General features: G+C 50.2%; 3 protein-coding genes across 4 annotated transcripts in view; 2 read left to right on the top strand and 1 right to left on the bottom strand.

Annotated features, from left to right (window-relative positions):
* Nucleotides 1–298: 298 nt before the first annotated feature.
* On the bottom strand, nucleotides 299–6,587 carry entr1 (endosome associated trafficking regulator 1). 2 transcript variants are annotated; one of them, XM_033973109.2, is made up of 9 exons: nucleotides 6,478–6,587; nucleotides 5,964–6,094; nucleotides 3,098–3,168; nucleotides 2,623–2,773; nucleotides 2,110–2,183; nucleotides 1,803–1,914; nucleotides 1,231–1,293; nucleotides 782–921; nucleotides 299–391 (listed from the first exon to the last, which is right to left on the bottom strand). In XM_033973109.2, exons 1-9 carry the CDS (start codon nucleotides 6,521–6,523, stop codon nucleotides 313–315), a joined length of 867 nt encoding a protein of 288 aa, XP_033829000.1. In that variant the 5' UTR covers nucleotides 6,524–6,587; the 3' UTR covers nucleotides 299–312. The 2 variants fall into 2 exon arrangements, with proteins under 2 accessions (XP_033829000.1, XP_055080164.1); XM_055224189.1 differs by lacking the exons at nucleotides 5,964–6,094; nucleotides 6,478–6,587 and adding an exon at nucleotides 5,809–5,853.
* A 990-nt stretch (nucleotides 6,588–7,577) lies between these two features.
* On the top strand, nucleotides 7,578–16,427 carry chek2 (checkpoint kinase 2). The gene is made up of 14 exons (XM_055224193.1): nucleotides 7,578–7,768; nucleotides 7,968–8,080; nucleotides 8,201–8,333; nucleotides 8,423–8,498; nucleotides 8,868–8,964; nucleotides 9,078–9,131; nucleotides 9,239–9,303; nucleotides 9,528–9,627; nucleotides 9,710–9,796; nucleotides 11,278–11,441; nucleotides 11,657–11,769; nucleotides 11,989–12,074; nucleotides 15,548–15,715; nucleotides 16,316–16,427. The coding sequence occupies exons 1-14, from the start codon at nucleotides 7,660–7,662 to the stop codon at nucleotides 16,388–16,390; spliced, it is 1,440 nt and encodes a 479-aa protein (XP_055080168.1). The 5' UTR covers nucleotides 7,578–7,659; the 3' UTR covers nucleotides 16,391–16,427.
* Nucleotides 16,428–17,456: 1,029 nt separating this feature from the next.
* Nucleotides 17,457–23,709, top strand: part of LOC117375712 (noelin-like) — a 12,351-nt gene continuing 6,098 nt past the window's right edge. Inside the window, exons 1-7 of the mRNA XM_033972022.2 lie at nucleotides 17,457–17,510; nucleotides 19,685–19,754; nucleotides 20,073–20,234; nucleotides 20,797–20,952; nucleotides 21,765–21,978; nucleotides 22,251–22,357; nucleotides 22,819–23,053. Coding sequence (XP_033827913.1) covers nucleotides 17,461–17,510; nucleotides 19,685–19,754; nucleotides 20,073–20,234; nucleotides 20,797–20,952; nucleotides 21,765–21,978; nucleotides 22,251–22,357; nucleotides 22,819–23,053 — 994 coding nt within the window. The 5' untranslated portion in view covers nucleotides 17,457–17,460. The remainder of the gene's footprint in view (nucleotides 17,511–19,684; nucleotides 19,755–20,072; nucleotides 20,235–20,796; nucleotides 20,953–21,764; nucleotides 21,979–22,250; nucleotides 22,358–22,818; nucleotides 23,054–23,709) is intronic.

The raw sequence follows: 23,709 nt of genomic DNA, 5'->3' as shown, positions 1-23,709 counted from the left end.
AAATACTGTAGTAAAATATTTACTACAACACGTCCCATTGGACATAAGGCACTGGACAAAGTACAAAAACATGATCCACTGGACGTGATTTTGGTGTTCAGTCGAGCTGATGTGCCCAGGCCCCTGGGCCGCCCCTGGGCCGCCCCTGGGCCGCCCCTGGGCCGCCCCTGGGCCGCCCCTGGGCCGCCCCTGGGCCGCCCCTGGGCCGCCCCTGGGCCGCCCCTGGGCCGCCCCTGGGCCGCACACAATTTGATGTTCCAGCATCAACTTCAGAAGCCACATCAATTCAGCATCCTGGCCCGGTCTTCGGTCTCAGACAGACGACATCCGGTCGATGGACTGCAACAGCTCTGACACAAACATCAGAGACTCCGCCTCCGACAGAAGACGCCTGAAACAACAAGAGTCAGATGCCCTTCCATCCTCCTGTGTGTCAGATGCCCTCCCTGTGTGTCAGGTTGCCTCAGATGCCCTCCCTCTGTGTTAGGTTGCGTCAGATGCCCTCCCTCTGTGTTAGGTTGCGTCAGATGCCCTCCCTCTGTGTTAGGTTGCGTCAGATGCCCTCCCTCTGTGTTAGGTTGCGTCAGATGCCCTCCCTCTGTGTTAGGTTGCGTCAGATGCCCTCCCTCTGTGTTAGGTTGCGTCAGATGCCCTCCCTCTGTGTTAGGTTGTGTCAGATGCCCTCCCTCTGTGTTAGGTTGTGTCAGATGCCCTCCCTCTGTGTTAGGTTGTGTCAGATGCCCTCCCTCTGTGTTAGGTTGTGTCAGATGCCCTCGCGTACCTCACAGAGCTCTGGGCGTGGGCAGCGGTCTCCTGCAGTCGCTCTGAGGCCGTTGCAGCGTTGTGTCTCATCGTCAAAACCAGCTCCGACTCTGAGGCTCTGAGGACCGAGTTCTCAGCCTGCACCTCCTCCAACTGGGTCTAGACCAGGACCACAACCAAGATCAGACCCAAGACCAGACCCAAGACCAGACCCAAGATCACACCCAAGACCAGACCCAAGACCAGACCCAAGACCAGACCCAAGACCAGACCCAAGACCAGACCCAAGACCAGACCCAAGACCAGACCCAAGACCAGACCCAAGACTTGGAACGAGACCAGAATCGAGACCAGAATCGAGACCAATATCAGACCCAAGACCAGGACCAGGACCAAGATCAGACTGGTTTAAAAAGGATCTGACCCGGTCTAGAGGAGGATCTGAACATGTCTAAAGGAGGGTCTCACCTGGAGCTGCTTCATTTCACTTTTGAGTTTGGAGACGGATGACTCGGCCTTCAGAGCTCGTTTCTGTCAAAAACAAGAGAATTTCAAAATAAAAGCACCAGAGCAAAAGAGGAAGTGCAGAAAGATCAGGATTTCAAAGTAAGAGCCAGACAAGCAGAGGGCCAGAGGGTCAGAGGAGCAGAGAGCCAGAGGAGCAGAGAGCCAGAGGAGCAGAGAGCCAGAGGAGCAGAAAGCCAGAGGAGCAGAGAGCCAGAGGAGCAGAGAGCCAGAGGAGCAGAGAGCCAGAGGAGCAGAAAGCCAGAGGAGCAGAGAGCCAGAGGAGCAGAGAGCCAGAGGAGCAGAGAGCCAGAGGAGCAGAGAGCCAGAGGAGCAGAGAGCCAGAGGAGCAGAGAGCCAGAGGAACAGAGAGCCAGAGGAGCAGAGAGCCAGAGGAGCAGAAAGCCAGAGGAGCAGAGAGCCAGAGGAGCAGAGAGCCAGAGGAGCAGAGAGCCAGAGGAGCAGAGGAGCAGGTGCATTACTGACAGGCGCAGGTTCAGTGACAGGAGAAGACAGGTGCAGTGACAGGGACTCACTGTCATGACCCTCAGGTTGTGCTCCACAGACTGGACCATAGTTTCCAGGTCCTGTGCCTCCTGCTGGTCACGCATCCTCCACTGCAGCAGCTCCGCCCTCAGCTCCTCCGCCCTGAGACACATGTGTACAAGTATAAATATACACACACACACACACACACACACACATACAGACATGTTATAGTCCCGGTCCAGTCCTGTTAAAGTCCCGGTCCAGTCCTGTTATAGCCCCGGTCCAGTCCTGTTATAACCCTGGTCCAGTCCTGTTATAGCCCCGGTCCAGTCCTGTTATAGTCCTGGTTCAGACCTGGTCTGGTCCCTCAGTGACTGCTCTCTCAGGTCTCTGATGGTTTTCTTCAGTTGTTCATTTTCGTGTTTGACCTGAACACACCAAACTTTGGATCAAATGTTTTCATTTTTATGAATTAACCATAAAAATACAAGAATAGAGTCTGAGCCTGCTGCAAACTGAGGGATGGGTGGTATTGGTTCCAGTATCAGTATCGGCCAGCAGTGATACTATTAATATAATACTATTAGTATCGGCCAATATTGTAATTTGATACAATTTGATTCTTTTTCACTAGCCCAGTCTGTTTGACTCAGGAGTCAAACACAGACATGTGACTAAATCAAAACTGAAGACGTGTGCGTGTGTGTGTGTGTGTGGGGTGTGTGTGTGTGTGTGGGGTGTGTGTGTGTGTGGGGGGGGGGGGTGTGTGCGTGCGTGTGTGTTCAAAGCATCTGTCAGCCCCTGCAGGAGTCTGGGTCTGAGACGGGTCTGGGGCCTGTTGTAGACAGGGTCGGTCCTGGGTCTGACCTGCTGTAGACCGGTTCTGGTCCTAGGTCTGGTCCTGGACTTTGGGTCTAAAATGGATGTCTCATCGTCGCCTTCGTAACTCTGCCTTGAGTCTTCACCATCATCACCATCACCATCACCATCACCATCACCACCAGGGAATGAGTCGAACCTGCCGGTCAGAGAGCATCGTTACACCAGAGCCAATCAGAGAGCAGCGTTACACCAGAGCCAATCAGAGAGCAGCGTTACACCAGAGCCAATCAGAGAGCATCGTTACACCACAGCCAATCAGAGAGCATCGTTACACCAGAGCCAATCAGAGAGCAGCGTTACACCAGAGCCAATCAGAGAGCAGCGTTACACCAGAGAGCAGGGGGAGGGATAGAGAACTGAACCTCCAGGTTTAGAGTTGAATCTTATTCTGCTCCTGTCAAAAAGACTAAACAAAACTATAAATAAAACACAAATCTGAGTAAATAAATTAAACACAAACCTGGTGACCTCCTCCTCCTCTGACCCCGACCTGATCCTGCCTCCTGACGGCCAGACACAGCCCCACGCCCCCTGCAGGACAGACACAACATTATAGATATGCCTTGGACCTGGATTAGTCCTGCTTTATCCATCCATCCACTTTGTTCGTCTTATCCAGGGCTGGGTCACAGAGGCAGCACTTTCAGCAGAGAGGCCCAGACTTCCCAGTCCACACACCTGCTTTTCCAGGAGGATCCTGAGGCGTTCCCAGGCCAGCTGAGGGATATAGTACCTCCAGTGTGTCCTGGATCTTCCCCTGGGCCTTCTGCCAGTGGGACATGGAGGGAGGTGTCCAGGATCCTGAGATACTTGAACTCCTTCACTTGAGGCAGAGACTCTCCACCCGAAAAGGTCAAACCACCTTTGTCTGGTCAAGAATCATGTCCTCGGATTTGGAGGAGCTGATTCTCATCCCAGCCACTTCACACTCAGCTGCAAACTGCCGCAGTGGCTGCTGCAGGTCCTGGCTCGACAAAGACATCAGGACAACATCATCTGCAAACAGCAGAGATGAAATCCTGTGGTTTCTGAACCGGACCCCCTCCGGCCCCTGGCTGCGCCTAGAAATTCTGTCCATAAAACAATGAACAGAACCAGTAACAAAAGGCAGCCCTGGTTAAACATGCACTGGGAACAGGCCTGCAGAGAACACAGCTCCTGCTCCGGTCATACAGGGACCGGACAGCCCTTAGCAAAGGGCCCCGGACTCCTGGAGCACTCCTCAAATAGAACCACAAGAGGCACGGTCGAATGCCTTCTCCAGATCTACAAAGCACATGTGGACTGATCGGGCAAACTCCCACGAAAACCTCAAGCACCCGATGGAGAATATAGACCAGGATGAAAACTGCACTGCTCCTCCTGAATCCGAGGTTCAACTACCCGTCAGATTCTCCTCTCCAGTACCCTGGAATAGACCTTACCTGAGGCTGAGGAGTGTGATTCCCCTGTAGTTGGAACAAACCCTCCACTCCCCCTTCTTAAACAGAGGGACCACCAACCTGGTCTGCCAGTCCAGCGATACTGTCCCCAACCACCACACAAAGAAGACAGCCCCAGACCATCCAGTGAAGCACTGTTGCCCCTCCTGAGGTGTTGGATGGTTTCCCAGAATTTCTTTGAGGTCAACCGATAGTCTTCACACGGGCTGCAGCATGCTTGGGCCACTGGTATTCATCAGGACTCAGGACTCCTACAAGCCAATAGGGCTTGATAGGACTCATTCTTCAGCCTGACGGAATTCCTTAATTACGGCATCCACCACCAAGTTTGGGGTTTGCTGCCGCAACAAGCACCACAGACCTTACGACCACAGCTACGAGCGGCTGCATCGAAAATAGAGGTGGAGAACACGGCCCACTCAGATTCCATGTCCCCAGCCTCCCCCGGAATCTGGGAGAAGCACTCCTGGAGGTGCACGTTGAAGACCCCACTGACAGAGTACCCCTCCCAGGTGTAACTGTCATTACCCATATGGGCACTGAAGTCCCCCAGTAGAACAACGGAGTCCCCAGTCGGTGCACTGTCTAGTAACCCTCCCAGGGACTCCAAGAAGGCCGGGTACTCTGCACTGCTGGGGTCTCACAACAATGTTCCTGATCCAAAGGCACAGAAACGTGACCCTCTTGTTCACCACGGTGAACTCCAACACGTTGAGCTGAGCTGTGGGGTAATAAGCAAGCCCACACCAGCTTGCCGCCTCTCCCCATGGGCAACGGCAGAAAAGTGGAGGGTCCAACCCCTCTTGAGGAGTTGGGTACCAGAGCCCAGGCTGTGTGTGGAGGAGAGCCCGACTATATCTAGCGGGTACCTCTCAACCTCCTGCACAAGCTCAGGCTCCTTCCCCCCTAGCGAGGTGACGTTCCACATCGCCACACCCAGATGCTGTGTCTGTGGACTGGGTTGTCGAGACATCCGTCCTCGACTGCTGTCCTGTCCTCTGCGCAACCAACCCCCTTTGTGGGTGGTGCCATGTCATCTTTTCAAGCTGAGCCCAGCCGGGCCCCATGGGAAAAGGCCCTGCCACCAGGCGCTGACGCTTGAGTCCCAACCTCAGGCCTGGCTCCAGGGTGGGGCCTGGCTGTGCCATACCGGGCGACATCACGGTACTTGGTTTATTACTCTTCATAGAGGTATTGGGAACTGCTCTTAATCTGACCTGTCGCCTAGAACCTGCCAGGGGAGACCCTACCAGGGGCATAATACCCCAGGCAACATAGCCCCTAGGATCAAGTCCTGGTTTAGTCCTGCTAGTCCTGGTTTCCACAATAGTAACTAATGTCTCAATACTAAAATGTCAAACTCCACTTCAATTCCATGAAATAGACTCGATACTCGATATTCAATACAAAATCTGATACCATGATATCCCTTACTCTCACTGTCTGAGTACTACAGTCAGTACTCCTGTTACCACTGTCTCTGGGCATCATAGTATTGTAGTTTAATTCTATATACTGTTCTACTGTTACTATTTATTTATTGGTTTATTTGACAGGGACAGTGTACATTACTAGCATTGCTGCAAATGCACCAGAATTAGCCAAAAGGCTATTTTTCATCTGTTGTCCCTGGACAGATGGCAGACCTGTCTCCCGAATTTAGTTTTTTGTTTCATTTTAGTATAACGGCAGTGGTCAATGCAGCTGGCTTCATACAATTGCATTTTACCTCTAGACTCTGGTCCATAAAGGGGTCACAGTTTGACCTGACCAGTGTCTGAAAAACACAAAATCTAACTTTAATCTCATTAAACTAGATAAAACACAAAATAAAATCTCCAGCCTGTTTGACTCGCCGGCCTCACCCGTCAGCCTGAGTCTCACCTCCTCCTCCTCCTCCTGACTTGGGTCCTCAGAGTCCTGATCTTGGTCCTGGTTCTGGTTTTTGGATCGAAGGAATTGTTTGAAAGAAAAAGGGTTCTGCTCTTCTTCCTTCAGAACTTCCTCCTCCTCCTCTGCAACACAACACAACGTTTAGTAATGGTTCAGTCCTGATTCAATCCTGGTTTAGTCCTGTTTTAGACCCGGTTTGGTCCTGGTTTGGACCTGGTGTGGTTTGGTCCTGGCTCAGACCTGGTTTGGTTCAGGTTTGGACCTGGTTTGGTTTGAAACTGGCTCAGACCTGGTTCAGACCTGGTTTGGTCCTGGTTTAGACCTGGTTTGGTTCAGGTTTGGTTCAGACCTGGTTCAGACCTGGTTCAGACCTGGTTCAGACCTGGTTTGGTCCTGGTTTAGACCTGGTTTATTCCTGATGGTTGGTTCTAAACTTCCTAAACTTTGCAGATGCCGTTTTGACTTTAATACGGAATATTGCGTGTTTAAATGCGGTGAAACTGACCGTCAGTGATGATCAGGGTTTTCTGTTTGTTCCTAGGTTTGGACATGGCTCGGTTCCGTTAAAAACCCGCTCAGAACCCTCACAGAACCGGACCGCTGCGCTGCCTGATCCGCGCCAGACCGCAATGTTGTACCCGGAAGTCCTCTGGGTCAGGTGACTGGCGTCCTCGCTCCTCATTGGCTCTGTTCAAAGTGGAGCTTTTCCGCATGCGAGCCCGGCTAAAGTGCTGCACGCGGAATACACGGAACCAGAACCGAGCCCCGGACTGAGCCCCGGACCGAGTCTCGGCACCGGTGAGTGGATTTGACACTTTACCGGACCCCGTTGGAAAACGCGGCTGTTTAGTGTCGGCGTTTCCGTAAGCTTCAGGGAGCGTAAACAAGAGCGTGCTGTGATTTACGAGGCTGTCGCTGCAAATCCCCGCTGTACTTTACACAACCTTTTCAGACGAATTTTAGAGAGATGCAGCATGGTTCGAAAGACATTAAAAGATTTTGTATTTAACTTATTTAAATGTAGAATAACCGATGACAACTGTTTAAATATATTGCTTTAACATAGGGGCCTGGTTTCTGTCAAAGTCACGTATGTTTGTGTTATTAGTTTGTAATTAGTTGCTGTAGTTTGATGGTAATGATGATGATGATGATGGTGATGAACAATATCTTCTATAGTATATATTCTATGTGTTTAAACACCTCACTGTTTCATTCATTCATCGGAGGAGGAGACCGGAAGTGCATCTGTGCGTCACTTTTATTCTGTTATTAAGTTAAACTGATTTGGTTTGTTTGAGTTTAAATATTTTACACTTTTGGAGAAAACTGAAAATCTGAGACATAAAAATAGAAAATTAACAAACGTTTGTGTAGTGTCCCAGATGTCTGACGAGGCTGTGCCTGGAGAGGGGGGTCCAACCCGGGTCCAGAACCGAGACCAAGACCCGGGTCAAGACCAGAGCCAGAGCCAGAGCCAGTCCACACTGCCACCCAGTCAGGTAAAACCCCTCCTTTCTCTTTAACTCTGATCTAATGTGATAAATATTGCACAGTGGGGCTTTAAACCTGTTCTGATGTGATGAATTGTCCCCCTCAGGTCCAGTCTCAGTCTCAGTCCCAGTCTCAGTCCCAGTCCAAGTCCAGCTCCAGCGGCTCCAGTGGTTCTAGTGGGACTCTGAGCTCTATGGACACTCTGCCCCTGACCCTCCCCTCGGTCCCAGAAGAACCAGAACCAGAACTGCCCCCTCCCTGGGCCCGACTCATGCCCATGGTACCAGGATTCAAAGTGCTTGGTAAGTCCTGGTTTATTCATGGTTTATTCCTGGTTTGGACCTGGTTTGGACCTGGTTTGGACCTGGTTTGGACCTGGTTTGGACCTGGTTTGGACCTGGTTTGGACCTGGTTTGGACCTGGTTTGGACCTGGTTTGGACCTGGTTTGGACCTGGTTTGGACCTGGTTTCGACCTGGTTTCGACCTGTTCTCTATTGCAGACTGCATACAGGACTCGTATGTTGTGGGTCGGGATAAGAACTCGGACTACGTTCTGGGAGACGGCAGCACCAAGTACCGGATCTACAGCAAACGCCACTTCAGGATCTACAGGGTAAGTCAGGACGGGAGGAGACGTCCAGTGGAGGATTATTTTATAAATAAGTTTAAAACTGCCTTCCTCCTCTCCTCCTCTTCTCCTCTCCTCCTCTCCTCCTCTTCTCCTCTCCATCAGGAGGGCTCAGAGGCGTTTGTGGAGGACCTCAGTAACAATGGGACGTTCATAGACGGACTTTTGATTGGAGCCAAACGGAAAACTCCTCTGAACAACAGCTCCGTGATCTCACTGTGCCACGAGAAGAAGAGAGGTACTACCCCAGAACTGGACCCAGAACTGGACCCGGACTGGACCCGGACTAGACTCTGTCTAACCCTGGTGCAGTTTTTATGTACATAGACCTGATGTCCAGTGAGCAGGTGGCACTTCCTAAAGAGCTCGAGCAGAAGTACGTGCTGACGCGGCAGATCGGAACGTGAGTCGCACATCTATGACATCATTACGTCTATGACATAATCACGTCATTTCAGTTTTTAAAGCGGAATGTTCTGCTAAATTAACTTTTGTTTCTTTGTCCTATGTTCTAATGCTGTTCCTTTTTAAAAACATGACGACGTTTTATATGTCCTCCATGCATGTTTCAGTAGAGCTCTGAAGGAGGAGAGACTTAGCACAGAGAGAAAAGGGAGGGGAGACTCAGACTGTCAAAAACGAAAGCAAAACTTATAAAACATGCTAATACCTAATAGAAGTAAATACCTACTCTTTAATATCTGCTCCCTTTGTCCTTGTGCTCTTGTCACTGGGTCAAAGGTCAGAGGTGATCTTTGCCTTTTGCTTTCAGCGGTGTTTGTGGAGAGGTGAAGCTGGCATATGAACGAGAACATCTCCACAAATATGCTGTGAAGATCATCAACAAAGGGAACTTCAAATCTGAGGGAGTGAGTCTGGACTGAACCGGGACTGAACCGGGACTGAACCGGGACTGAACCGGGACTACAGTTCACGTCTTTTTTTAAATATTTGCTTCTGATCATTGATCATTGTGTCACAGACGGCAACGAGGAATGCAGAGACAGAGATCCAGATCCTGCAGAGAATCGATCATGTGAGAAACACTCTCTGTCTCCCTCCCTTACACTCTTTCTCTCTTTCTCACACTCTCTCCCTCCATCCGTCCCTCTCTCACTTTCTCTCTTTCTCTCTGTGTTTCAGCCATGTCTGATGAAGACTGTGGACTTTTACCAAACTGAAGAGCGCTACTACATTGTCCTGGAACTGTAAGTCCTGACCCCTCTGATCTCTGACCCCTCTGATCTCTGACCCCTCTGATCTCTGACCCCCTCTGACTTCTGACCCCTCCGAGCGTGCGCACCAACCCTTAACTGTGTCCTGGCCTCTTCTCGACGTCTTGTTCTGATGTATTTTGAATGTGAAGTGTGTCCTCTGACCCCTCTGAACCCCCTGACCCTTCTGACCTCTGACCCCTCTGTGTTTCCTGGAGGATGGAGGGAGGAGAGCTGTTCTTCAGGATCAAGTCCAAAAAACAGATCCCAGAACCTGTCGCCAAGTTCTACTTCTACCAGATGCTCCTGGCTGTGCAGGTCTGAACCTGGACTGCACTTAGACTGAACCTGGACTGGACCCGGTTTAAACCTGGTCTAACTTGGTCCATTTTGTGTCCAGTATTTGCACAGAAACGGGATCATTCACAGAGACCTGAAACCAGAGAATGTACTTCTGTCGTCGAGCGAAGACTTCTGTCTCATTAAGGTACCACCAGAACTCAACCAGGACCAGACAGAGACCAGATCGAGACTCACCCAGAACTCACTTGGGACCAGACTGGGACCAGTCCAGGACACAATCAGAACTTGCCCAGAACTTGACCAGTCTCATTTCCAACACAATGAAAGAAAAATATAGCAGACTGTGGTCCTGAGCTGCTCTTGTGACGGTGTTGGTTCATTCTCTTATGGAGCAGCTGTTTAGTTTCTCCAATGTAACGCTCTCTTCACTACACTGAATGGAGTAGACCAGTGATCCCCAACCACCGGGCTGGGGACTGGTACTGATTCGTTGCACATTTGCTACCGGGCCACACAAAAACAGTAAATACTTTATCAGGGACCGCATCTTCTCCGACGTAACTTTCACCCGTCCCTCATGACGTGCTAAAAAGCTTGTCTGTAGATATACAATGAAAATCCTAACAGGAAATCGCCACAGAAATCTATTTGATGTAGTAGCAAGTTTATTATATCTGCGATAAATCTGCTCTTGTCTCCGCGATGACGTATCACGTATATAACACATCAGACGCTCTAAAATAGAGCCACAATCAAGTGAAAATGAGCCAAAACAAAAGTCTTTGGAGGGATTTCTAACAAAGGGGAAAAGGCCAACTGAGGAGCCAGAAGAGGAGACTACGACCTCCAAGAAAAAGGAAGCTAAATTTAACAGACAATACCAGGAGTCTTACTTAAAATATGGATTTGTCGCTACAGGTGACTCACACGCAGAGTCCGCTCTGCGTAATATGTGGGAAAAGATAGGATTTTTTTGAAAGAAACAAACGTGAGCAAGAAGGAAAGAAGAAACAAGTGCAGGGCTCCCACTGATGCAGCAGTATAGTGAGTTGTATTTTTTATGCACTTAAATTATTTTTGCCATATTTATCTGCAACACGTACCGGCCTCCGTGAAAATCAAACCTACATTGTTCCGGTCCGTGGTGCAAAAAAGGGTGGGGACCACTGGAGTAGACTACATTACTTTGTTTGTGGCTCAGGGTTTTGTCCTTTGGGTGAACCTGTTTCTATCTTAAACCGGACTTTCAGCCACTTTATTTCAAACCTACATACTGTCTGAAAATTCTCTGAAGTTTTTCAGACACCAGCTGTGGAAGGAATATTTAGGCCTTACATTCTAGGTTCAGATTCTCTGTTGCCCTGTTTTTTAGCTCGGTTTGATGTTGTGTTGGAGGAGGTGTGGTGTTGTTCGGAGGAGGTATTGTGTTGTCTCGAAGGAGGTGTGGTGGTGTTTCGAAGGAGGTGTGTCAGAGGATGTGTGGCGTTGTGTCGGAGGAGGTGTGGTGTTATGTTTATCGCCCTACAGTGTTAGTGTCAGAAAAATCACTAGTATTTGACATGGTCCTGGTCCAGACCCGGTCCTGGTTCGAACCAGGTCCTGGTCCACACCCGGACCTGGTCTAGACCCGGTCCTGGTCCCTCCCTGACCCTTGTCTCGTCTCAGGTGACAGACTTTAACCAGTCTCGGATCCTGGAGGAGGCGGCCCTCATGAGGACCCTGTGTGGCACGCCCTCGTACCTGGCCCCTGAGGTCTTCAGCTCGGCCTCGGGCTCCGGCTACGGGCTCTCTGTGGACGCTTGGAGCCTCGGGGTGCTGCTGTTCGTCTGGTGAGTCTGAGGTTAGTGCTGGGATTGTCCTGGTGTAGACCTGGTTTAGACCTGGTTTATACCTGGTTTAGACCTGGCTCACATTAAATTTATTGATCTCATGTTCTGATCCTGATCCTGATCCTGATCCTGATCCTGGTCCTGATCCTGGTCCTGATCCTGGTCCTGATCCTGGTCCTGATCCTGGTCCTGGTGTGGTTATGATTCTGGTTCAGTCTTGGGGGGTACCCTCCGTTCCATGAGCAGTTTGGGCCTTCAGTCCGAGACCAGATCATGAGCGGGACGTACACTATGCTCCCGAGGCAATGGGGCCACATCTCAGACCAAGGTACAGTCCTGGTTTAGTCCTGGTTTAGTCCTGGTTTAGTCCTGGTTCAGTCCTGGTTCAGTCCTGGTTCAATCCTGATTTAGTCCTGATTTAGTCCTGGTTTAGTCCTGGTTTAGTCCTGGTTTAGTCCTACTCTAATCCCGGTTCTTGTTATAGTCCCGGTTTAGTCCCAATGTAGTCCTGGCTGAGTCCCGGACTAATTCTGGTCCCTTGTTCCAGCAAAGGACCTGGTGCAAAGGCTGTTGGTGGTGGACCCCAGTAGGAGGCTGAGCATCGACGAGGCACTGGAGCACCCGTGGGTCCAGGTGAGGGGGGCAGGGCGAATGGGACTAAGAACCATCACTGCTGCACTGATGAGTAGTGAGAGAGCCACGTGAGGAGGTCAGAACCTCAGACCTGGTGATGTCATTAGGTGGAACACAGTGTTGTGAGCTGTGTAGGAAAGAGAGCAACGGCAGGCAAGACTCAGACCATCTGAAACAAAAGTTAAACTTATAAAACATGTTAATGCATTGTTTTGGGATAAAAATAGCATTTTCAAAACAATAAAAGGACACGGTTGAATGCCTTCTCCAGATCCACTAAATGCATGTAGTCTGGTTGGGCAAACTCCCATGAACCCTCAAGCACCCAAAGGAGAGTATACAGTCCCTGACAAAAGTCTTGTCGCTTATCCATTTTGTAGAAACAAAAGCTTATAACCTGACTTTATATTAATCGATTGGTTTTAGGAATGTCTCATATGAAAGCAAAAACCCTCCCAAATTATGCTCAATATACTAAAATACATTTGCTTCACTGAATAAAGATTGATCATTTAATGAACACAGAAAGGTCAGATTCTGGCAAGACAAAAGTCTTGTCGCCTTGTCATATGATGCACCCAATCCTAGATTACAGCCTCACCTGTGATCAGTTACTGATCAGTCAATTAGTGGGTGTGTATAAAAAGAGCCCCAGCACACCAGACCTTCACATCAACTGCAACTTGACCTCTGACAACATGCCTAAGATCCACCCTGAGACCAAAGCGCTAATTATCAAGAGGCTGAAGACCAGATCCACTGCTGAGGTGACACCTTCAATGTGTCTCAGCGTCAAGTACAAAGAATAAGAAAAAGATCTGAAAAGACTGGAGATGTTTTTGACAAGCCCAGGTCCGGCAGACCCCGCAAGACAACTGCTCGGGAGGACTGTTTGTTGATTCGAAAATCCAAGGCCAGCCCCTTTTCCACTGCAGCAGAGCTCCACCAGGCCTGGTCACCTCAAGTCCCTGTGTCAACCAGAACAGTTTGTAGAATTCTATCTCGAAATGGCCTCCATGGTCGAATCAGTGCACAGAAACCAGCACTAAACAAAAGGGCATTAAAAAAACGTGTGGCATTTGCCAAGGCCCACAGCCTGCGAAAAGGATGGACACTGGAAAAGTGGCAGAAGGTGGATTTCTCAGATGAATCCTCGGTTGAATTACATCACAGCCGCAGCAAATATTGCAGGAGACCTACTGGAGCCCGCATGGATCCAAGATTCACCCAGAAAACAGTTAAGTTTGGTGGCTGAAAAATCATGGTCTGGGGTTACATCCAGTATGGGGGTGTGCGGGACATTTGCAGGGTGGAAGGCAATATCAATAGCCTAAAATATCAAGAAGTATTAGCCACCTCTTACATTCCCAACCATAAAAGGGGTCAAATTTTGCAGCCGGATGGTGCTCCATCGCATAATTCTATCTCTACATCAAAGTTCCTCAAGGCGAAGAAGATCAAGGTGCTCCAGGACTGGCCAGCCCAGTCACCAGACATGAACATCATTGAGCACGTCTGGGGTAGAATGAAAGAGGAAGCATGGAAGGCAAAACCAAAGAATCTTGATGAACTCTGGGAGGCATGTAAGACTGCTTTCTTTGCTATTCCTGATGACTTCATCAACAAATTGTATGAATCATTGTCGAACCGCATGGATGCAGTCCTTCAAGCTCATGGAAGTCATACAAGATATTAAATATGGATCTCACAGCACCACTACTTAATTTACTGATGTTATGCAACATATTTTTGTTTTTGAAGTAAATTATTTATTCAGTTTTCTGTAGGTGACAAAACTTTTGTCTTGCCAAAATCTGACCTTTCTGTGTTCATTAAATGATCAGTCTTTCTTCAGTGAAGCAAATTTATTTTAGTATACTGAGCATAATTTGGAGGGTTTTAGCTTTCATATGAGAAATTTCTAAGACCAATCGATTCATTTAAAGTCAAGTTATAAGCTTTTGTTTTTACAAAATGGATAAGTGACAAGACTTTTGTCAGGGACTGTAGAGCTGGTTCAGTGTTCCATGACCAGGACAAAAATGGCACTGCTCTTCCTGAATCCTCTTGAAGGTTTGACTATCGGGCGAATTCTCCTCTCCAGTACCCTGGAATAGACTTTACTGGGAAGGCTGAGGAGTGCGATTCCCCTGTAATTGGAACACACCCTCCGGTCCCCCTTCTTATACAGAGGGACCACCACCCCGGTCTGCCAGAGGTACTGTCCCCCACTGCCACACGATGTTGTCAAGACGTGTCAGCCAATACAGCCCCACAACATCCAGAGTTAAAGTACTAGGGACGGATCTCGTCCAACCCCGGAGCCTTGCCATTGAGGAGCTCGCCATCCACCTCAGTGACTTCAGCCAGGGTGATGGACGAGTCCGCCTCCAGGTCCCCAGTCTCTGCTTCCTCCCCAGAAGACATGATGGTGGGATTGAGGAGATCCTCCAAGTATTCTTTCCACCTCCCAACAATATCCCCAGTCGAGGTCAGCAGTGCTCCGCCCGCACTGTAAACAGTGTTGGTGAAGCACTGCTTCCCCCTCCTGAGGCGTTGGACGGTTTGCCAGAATTCTTTTTGAGACCATCTGATAGTCCTCCTCCATGGCCTCCCCGAACTCCTCCCAACCCCAAGTTTTTGCCACCACGACAGCACGAGCTACGGCACGCTTGGCCTGCTGGTACTTGTCAGCTGCCTCAGGAGTCCCACAAGCCAACAAGGCTCAATAGGACTCCTTCTTCAGCCTGACGGCATCCCTTACTTCTGGTGTCCATCACTGGGTTCAGGGGTTGCCGCTGCGACAAGCACCACAGACCTTACGACCACAGCTACGAGCGGCTACATCGACAATAGAGGCAAAGAACGCGGCCCACACGGAATCTATGTCCCTGGCCCCCCCAGGGATCTGGGAGAAGGTCTCCTGGAGGTGCAAGTTAAAGACCCTACTGACAGAGGGCTCCGCCAGATGTTCCCAGCAGACCCTCACAATATGCTTGGGTTTGCTAGGTCTTTCCGGCTTTCTCCTCCACCAGCGGATCCAGCTCACGACCAGGTGGTGATCGGTTGACAACTTTGCCCCCCTGCCCCAATAACAGAACACCACTCGGGTTCAGATCAGGGAGGCCATTCTTCCTGGTGCAGAGACCAGGGTGAAGTCCAACATGAGGTGGCCGAGCCTACACCACCTTGCTGCTTCTGCCCATGGGCAATGCCAGAGAAATGGAGAGTCCAGCCCCTCTCAAGTAGTTGGGTTCCAGAACCCAAGATGTGCGTGGAGATGAGGCCGACTATATCTAGCTGGTACCTCTCAACCTTCTGCACGAGCTCAGGCTCCTTCCCCCCCAGTGAGGTGACATTCTATGTCCCCACAGCCAGGAAAAAAAAAAAGTTACGTGTTATAGTTAATACCTCATAGAAGTAAATACCCTCTCTTTAATACCCCACTACACAGAGGTGTTTTGTTGTTTCAGGACGAGGAGATGAAGCAGAGAGCTCACAGTGTCATGTACCCGGAACCTTCTACCTCCACTTCTTCCTCAGGGACCACAGGGACGTCAGGGACCACGGGGTCCGCCGGCCCTTCTGCCTCCTTCTCCAGTAGGAGCTCCAGGCGTGCTGGCTCCTCCTCTGCTGTGGAGGTATCTATCACATTAACTGTTCTCTCTGTGTCTGTGTGGAGTTTGCGTGTTCTCTCTGTGTCTGTGTGGAGTTTGCGTGTTCTCTCTGTGTCTGTGTGGGGTTTGCGTGTTCTCTCTGTGTCTGTGTGGGGTTTGCGTGTTCTCTCTGTGTCTGTGTGGGGTTTGCGTGTTCTCTCTGTGTCTGTGTGGGGTTTGCGTGTTCTCTCTGTGTCTGTGTGGGGTGTGCGTGTTCTCTCTGTGTCTGTGTGGGGTTTGCGTGTTCTCTCTGTGTCTGTGTGGGGTTTGCGTGTTCTCTCTGTGTCTGTGTGGGGTTTGCGTGTTCTCTCTGTGTCTGTGTGGGGTTTGCGTGTTCTCTCTGTGTCTGTGTGGGGTTTGCGTGTTCTCTCTGTGTCTGTGTGGAGTTTGCGTGTTCTCTCTGTGTCTGTGTGGAGTTTGCGTGTTCTCTCTGTGTCTGTGTGGAGTTTGCGTGTTCTCTCTGTGTCTGTGTGGAGTTTGCGTGTTCTCTCTGTGTCTGTGTGGACACAGTCTGAAGAGCCTGTTGACGCTCTTCTGCTTGGACTCCATTTAGGTTCTGACTCATTTTTGTGTTTTTCTTTAAAGGGCAAACAAGCTCCAACGACACGAAAACGGAACCGCGAAGAAGACGAGGAGCGCCCAATCAAAAGGAAGCACTGACACTTTAATCTCCTCTGACCTTTGACCTGTGTAAATAATGGACCCACTTTAATAAAGAGTTTTATTTTTATATTTTTTGCGCAAGTCATGTGATCATAGAGCTGCAAGACGATTGGACAAAGGCTATTCCTCTGTTTAAGGACGGGAGGGCATCTGACACACAGGGATACGGGAGGGCATCTGACACACAGGGATACGGGAGGGCATCTGACAGACAGGGATACGGGAGGGCGGGAGGGCATCTGACACACAGGGATACGGGAGGGCGGGAGGGCATCTGACACACATTTTCCCTCTGAATAAATTATAAGCCTTAGAATAAAACACTCATATTTTATTCACAATTCCCGAACATTCTCCTCTTCTGTTCCTCCTTTTCACCTCCTCTGTTCCTCCTTTTCACCTCCTCTGTTCCTCCTTTTCACCTCCTCTGTTCCTCCTTTTCACCTCCTCTGTTCCTCCTTTTCTCCTCCTCTGTCCCTCCTCTTCCTTCTCTGTTCCTCCTCTTCTCTTCTGTTCCTCCTTTTCACCTCCTCTGTTCTTCCTTTTCTCCTCCTCTGTCCCTCCTCTTCCTTCTCTGTTCCTCCTCTTCTCTTCTGTTCCTCCTTTTCACCTCCTCTGTTCTTCCTTTTCTCCTCCTCTGTCCCTCCTCTTCCTTCTCTGTTCCTCCTCTTCTCTTCTGTTCCTCCTTTTCACCTCCTCTGTTCTTCCTTTTCTGCTCCTCTGTCCCTCCTCTTCCTTCTCTGTTCCTCCTCTTCTCTTCATCCTCTCCTCTTCTGTTCCTCCTCTTCTCCTCCTGTGTTCCTCCTCTTCTCTTCTGTTCCTCCTCTTCTCTGGTTCCCCTCTTTTCCTCCTCTTCTCCTCCTCTTCTGTTCCTCCTCTTCTCCTCCTCTGTTCCCGTGACTTATATAATTTAATATAAAACAGTTTTGCGTCTTAAAATGTGAAATGAGAAAAGGAGGTGAGGAAAGGAGGTGAGGAAAGGAGACAGATGGAGGGTCCTTGTGCCAGCAGTGACGTCAGCGCGCACTGACGCTCCTCACACACGCACACGCACGCTCCTCCGTGTGATGGACGCAGCTTCAGCCAAGAAGAGCCGCGAGAAAACACCAGAAAGAAGGTAAGCCCGGGTCTAGACCTGGTCTAGACCCGGTCTAGACCAGGTCTAGACCAGGTCTGAGTCAGAACTGAACCAGGACTTAATCAGGACTGATCCGGGACCGGACCCGGACCATGGGCGCGCTAATTGGCAACGGAGGAACAGCTCCGAGCAGGGCCGAGCACCGTGGAGACTAGTCCTGGTTTAGTCCCGGTTCTGTCCTGGTTTAGTCCTGGTTTAGACCTGGCTTAGTCCTGGTTTAGACCTGGTTTAGTCCCGGTTTAGTCCTGGTTTAGACCTGGTTTAGTCCCGGCTTAGTCCTGGTTTAGACCTGGTTTAGTCCCGGTTTAGTCCTAGTTTAGACCTGGTTTAGACCTGGTTTAGTCCCGGCTTAGTCCTGGTTTAGTCCTGGTTTAGTCCTGGTTTAGACCTGGTTTAGACCTGATTTAGTCCCGGCTTAGTCCTGGTTTAGACCTGATTTAGTCCTGGTTTAGTCCCGGTTTAGTCCTGGTTCAGTCCCGATTTAGTCCTGGTTTAGTCCTGGTTTAGTCCTGATTTAGTCCTGGTTTAGTCCTGGTTTAGTCCTGGTTTAGTCCTGATTTAGTCCTGATTTAGTCCTGGTTTAGTCCTGGTTTAGTCCCGGTTTAGTCCTGGTTTAGTCCTGGTTTAGTCCCGGCTTAGTCCCGGCTTAGTCCTGGTTTAAATCTTTCATGTTTCTGTGGTATATTTGAGATGGAGGAGCGGCTCCAGAGGCAGGTGTGAAACCCGGAGGGAGGTGGGGGTAGAAGAGGGAGGAGGAGGCGCGGGGGGAGGGAGCGGGACTGCTCCGGTTGTTGTTGGAAGTTTTTACACTTTCTTTTTTGGTCTGGACTCAACATTAAACTGATGGAAGTTTAGTCTTGGTTTAGTCCCGGTTTAGACCTGGTTCAATCCTAGTTTAGTCCTGGTTTAGACCTGGTCATACATCTGTACTGGCACAGGACCCAGACCATGGTTCATTTGACCCACTTTAATCACAGTGCAGCTGGGAGGGCATCCGGCTTAAACCCTGCACAGAGGCTGTAATTTTCATGTTCTGTTTCTGAGTCACGTCTTCACTCTTCCTCATCAGCTCAATATCACCAACAACACCTCCTACGACAGGCACGGAGCAGGCAGGAGGAGACAGGAGCAGAGAGGAGCAGGCAGGAGGAGACAGGAGCAGAGAGGAACAGGCAGGAGCAGGCAGGAGGAGACAGGAGCAGAGAGGAGCAGGCAGGAGGAGACAGGAGCCTGCAGGAGGAGACAGGAGCAGAGAGGAACAGGCAGGAGGAGACAGGAGCAGAGAGGAACAGGCAGGAGGAGACAGGAGCAGAGAGGAACAGGCAGGAGGAGACAGGTGTAGGCAGGAGGAGACAGGAGCAGGCAGGAGGAGACAGGAGCAGAGAGGAACAGGCAGGAGGAGACAGGAGCAGAGAGGAACAGGCAGGAGGAGACAGGAGCAGAGAGGAGCAGGCAGGAGGAGACAGGAGCAGAGAGGAACAGGCAGGAGGAGACAGGAGCAGAGAGGAACAGGCAGGAGGAGACAGGAGCAGGCAGGAGGAGACAGGAGCAGAGAGGAACAGGCAGGAGGAGACAGGAGCAGAGAGGAACAGGCAGGAGGAGACAGGAGCAGACAGGAGCAGGCAGGAGGAGACAGGAGCAGGCAGGAGGAGACAGGAGCAGGCAGGAGGAGACAGGTGTAGGCAGGAGCAGACAGGAGCCTGCAGGAGGAGACGGGCGGGTAGGAGCAGATTGGTGAGGACAGACTGAGGAGAGCGCCCCCTGGAGACTGACAGACTGTTGATCTGTTTGAGCTGCATCACTGTTTGTTCAGTTGTTCCCTCCCCCTCCCTGCACCTCTCTCTTTCCTCTCCTCTTTCTCTCTTCTCCCTTCCTCTCTCCTCTCCTCCTTTCGCCTCTTCCTCTCTCCTCTCCTCTTCTCTCCTCCTTCTCTCACCTCTCTCTCTCTCCTCTCCTCCTCACACCTCCTCTCTCCTCTTTCTCTCTCCTCTCCTCTTCTCTCTCTCCTCTTCTCCTCTCTCCTCCTCCTCTCTCATTTCTCTCTCCTCTCCTCCTCTCTCCTGCTCTCTCCTCTTTCTCTCTTTCTTTCTCAGTCTTGATGGAGTGAGGAGAGTGTGAGTTTTGTCTAGAGTTGCTCCTCCCTCTCTCTTCAGGATGGACAGTGAGGAGAGCGTGAGTGGTTCGTGGTTGGCTCTGCTGCTGCTCGGGGCTCAGCTCACTTTGGTAATAATCCACATTTCTCTTCTACTTTGTTCCACCTTGTGATGTCATATAGTGGGAGTTTTTAACTTAACAGCTCCTTTTACCTTTAGTTCAGTCGAGATGATTGGAAATTCCAGAACTGAAATGATCCAAATGATTCTAGTGAAGCTGTATGGAGTTTAAAAACACAGTGGAGCACTTCCTGTATCACCACATGATGACATCACAAGGTGGAACAGAGTGTTTTCTGTTTGAGAGAAGCAGGGTTTGTGTGTTAAACAGCTCCAGATCAAACATCACAGACTCATGCTCTCACCTCCTCCTCTGCACCTCCTCCAGGTGGGACCTTCCGCCCCCTCCTCGCTGAGGGACGACCCCTGGCAGGTCTATAGCTCCGCCCAGGACCCTGAGGGACGCTGCGTCTGCACCGTCGTAGCACCGCAACCGAGCATGTGCAATAGAGATGCTCGCAGCAGACAGCTCAAGAGTCTGCTCGAGAAGGTAAGAGAGGAGGATTAGGAGGAGAGGAGGAGGAGGACAGAGGAGTAGGAGGCAGAGAGGAGGAGAGACGACGGCGGGGAGGAGAGGAGCGTGTGCAATAGACGCGCTCGTAGCTCAAGAGTCTGCTCGAGAAGGTAAGAGAGGAGAGGAGGAGGATTAGGAGGAGGATTAGGAGGAGAAGAGGAGGAGGAGAGGAGGAGGAGAAGAGGAAGAGGAAAGGAGCATGTGCAGTAAAGATGCTCACAGCAAACAGTTCAAGAGTCTGCTCGAGAAGGTAAGAGAGGAGGAGGAGGATTAGGAGGAGAGGAGGAGGAGAAGAGGAAGAAAGGAGGAGGAGAGGAGCATGTGCAGTAGAGATGCTAACAGCAAACAGTTCAAGAGTCTGCTTGAAAAGGTAAGAGAGGAGGATTAGGAGGAGAGGAGGAGGAGGACAGAGGAGTAGGAGGCAGAGAGGAGGAGAGACGACGGCGGGGAGGAGGAGAGGAGCGTGTGCAATAGACACGCTCGTAGCTCAAGAGTCTGCTCGAGGAGGACGTACACTGATGCAGAGGATGTGTTTCAGGTGCAGAACCTCAGCTCCTCCATCTTGGCTCTGGACCTCCGGACGCTCTCGGAGCTGCAGTTTGTGGAGCAGATGGAGGCTCAGCTCAGGACGGTGGAGTCCAGGTTCAAGGAGGTTCAAGAGGGACACGAGACCAGCACGGCCCGACAGTACAAGGTCTGGACCAGGACCAGGACTATAACGGGCCTAAACCACGACCAGACCAGGACTATAACCAGACTAAACCAGGGCCAGACCAGGACTATAACTGGACTGTAGCAGGACTAAAACTTGGTCTTACCCTGGTCTTCACCCAATTTAAGCTCAGTCTAACCCTGGTCTAAACATGCTCCAAATCAGGCTTAAACCCGGTCTAAATCCCGTTGAACGCTGGTCTAACCCTGGTCTAAACCTGCTCTAAACCCTGTCTAAACCCGGTCTAAAGCCTGGACTAACCCTGGTCTAAACCCTGTCTAAACCTGGTTTACATTTGGTCTAAACCCGGTCTACAACCGGTCTACACTTGGTCTAAACCTGGTCTAAACCTGGTCTAAACTCTGGTCCAAAACCGGTCTAAAGCCGGTCTAAACCTGGTCTAACCCTGATCTACACCTGGTCTAAACCCAGTCTAAACCCAGTCTAAACCCAGTCCAAACCAGGCTTAAACCCGATCTAAACCCTGTCTAACCCTGGTCTGTAAACCCTCTCTAAACCTGGTCTAAACACAGTCTAAGCCCGATCTAAGCCTAGTCTAAAACCTGGTTTGCACCCTGGCTAAAGCTGGCCTAAACCCGGTCTAAACCCGGTCTACACCCGGTCTACACCCGGTCTACACCCGGTCTACACCCGGTCTACACCCGGTCTACACCCGGTCTACACCCGGCCTACATCCGGCCTACATCCGGTCTACTCCCGGTCTAAAGCTGGTCTAAACCCGGTCTAAACCCGGTCTAAACCCGGTCTAAACCCTGTCTCTGGTCTCTCCACAGTGGATGCGTGAGAAGATGTCAGAGCTCCGCCCCCTGATCCCGGCGTTGGAGTCATACCGCGCTGATGCGGCGCTCGTGCGGCGCTTTAAGGAGGAGGTGCAGAACGTGAGTGAGGAGCTGTCCACTCTGCAGGAGCACGTGCACGAGCTCACAGACGTGCACGAGAGAGTCACCGACCTGGAACTCAGGCTCAAAGCCTGTATGAACAGACTGGGTGAGCTGCAAGCAGGGATGGAGGAACCGCAAGCAGGGATAGAGGGCCCTAAGAGCTGACTGTTAGTCGTTTGTCCAGTTCTTATCTCTTTTTTCTCATAAACAGATTGGATGTTTTCAGCCTGTGGGACTGTGACCTCATCACTGTGTTTGGTGTTTTGTTTTTCGTGTGATAAAATGGCCGCCATCTCTGTTATCGTCTCAATATTATAAACCGCAGGCGACGTTGCAGGCCCTTCTATTATAATAAACATGAGTCTCCTGTTTTGACAGCATGTGGGAAACTGACTGGGATCTCTGACCCTGTCACCATAAAGACCTCGGGTTCCAGGTTTGGATCCTGGATGACTGACCCTCTGGCGCCCCCTGGAGACACAAGGGTCAGTAGAGCTCTCCGCCCCTGCCTCTGCACCTGTCACGGTTTTACACCTGTCTCTGTTTTATACCTGGTCTGAATACATGATGCATGTCACTGCTCTAGATGCTTTATTGCTTATTTATTTTTACAGCTGTGATCTTTGACCTCCTCACAGAGGTCAAAGTTCACAGGTGAAAGGTCACAGGTCACTTTCATAAGAATGAACTCAGAGCTTTGAGTCTGAAATATAGTGGTGATTATGAGTAAAAATGTGACAGAGTGGTACCTCATCAGGTACTTATTATTACTTTATACTTTCCTGTGTTACTGTGTTCTCAGATGTGGTACTTGTACTTACAATACCTGTGTTCTCAGATGTGGTACTTGTACTTACATTACCTGTGTTCTCAGATGTGGTACTTGTACTTACATTACCTGTGTTCTCAGATGTGGTACTTGTACTTACATTACCTGTGTTTTCAGGTGTGGTACATGGACGGGTACCACAATAACCGCTTCGTACGTGAGTACCCGAGTCTGTGGGACTTCATGAGCTCGGAGAACTACACGTCGCACCGCCTGCCACACCCCTGGTCTGGCACCGGGCAGGTCGTGTACAATGGGTCCCTCTACTTCAACAAGCTCCAGTCACACACCATCATCAAGTTTGACCTCAAGGCAGGACTCATCAGCCGGGCACGACAGCTCGACTTCGCAGGTCAGAGTCTGGACCAGATTTAGACCTGATTTAGACCAGGATTAGACTGGGCAGTAGTAGTACTAGTAGTAATAGTAGTAGTGGTAGCAGTAGTGGTAGCAGTACTAGTAGTAGTAACAGTAACAGTAGCAGTAGTAGTAATAGTGGTTGCTGTAGTAGTACTAGTAGTAATAGTAGAAGTGGTAGCAGTAGTGGTAGCAGTACTAGTAGTAGTAACAGTAACAGTAGCAGTAGTAGTAATAGTGGTTGCTGTAGTAGTACTAGTAGTAGCAGTGGCAGTAGTAGTAGCAGTGGCAGTAGTAGTAGCAGTAGTAGTAGTAATAGTGGTTGCTGTAGTAGTACTAGTAGTAGCAGTGGCAGTAGTAGTAGGAGTGGCAGTAGTAGTAGCAGTAGTAGTAGTAATAGTGGTTGCTGTAGTAGTACTAGTAGTAGCAGTGGCAGTAGTAATAGCAGTAGTGGTAGCAGTACTAGTAGTAGTAGCAGTAGCAGTAGTAGTAGTAACAGTAGTAGTAGTAGTAATAGTGGTTGCTGTAGTAGTACTAGTAGTAGCAGTGGCAGTAGTAGTAGTAACAGTAGTAGTAGTAGTAGTAGTAGTGGTAGCAGTACTAGTAGTAGTAGTAACAGTAGTAGCAGCAGTAGTAGTAGTAACAGTAGTA

The sequence above is a fragment of the Periophthalmus magnuspinnatus genome, chromosome 9, assembly GCF_009829125.3.
Source record: "Periophthalmus magnuspinnatus isolate fPerMag1 chromosome 9, fPerMag1.2.pri, whole genome shotgun sequence".
NCBI classification, from domain to species: Eukaryota; Metazoa; Chordata; class Actinopteri; order Gobiiformes; family Gobiidae; genus Periophthalmus; species Periophthalmus magnuspinnatus.
The sequence above is the reverse complement of the archived record's forward strand: the minus strand, read 5'-3'. Positions and strand labels throughout refer to the sequence as shown.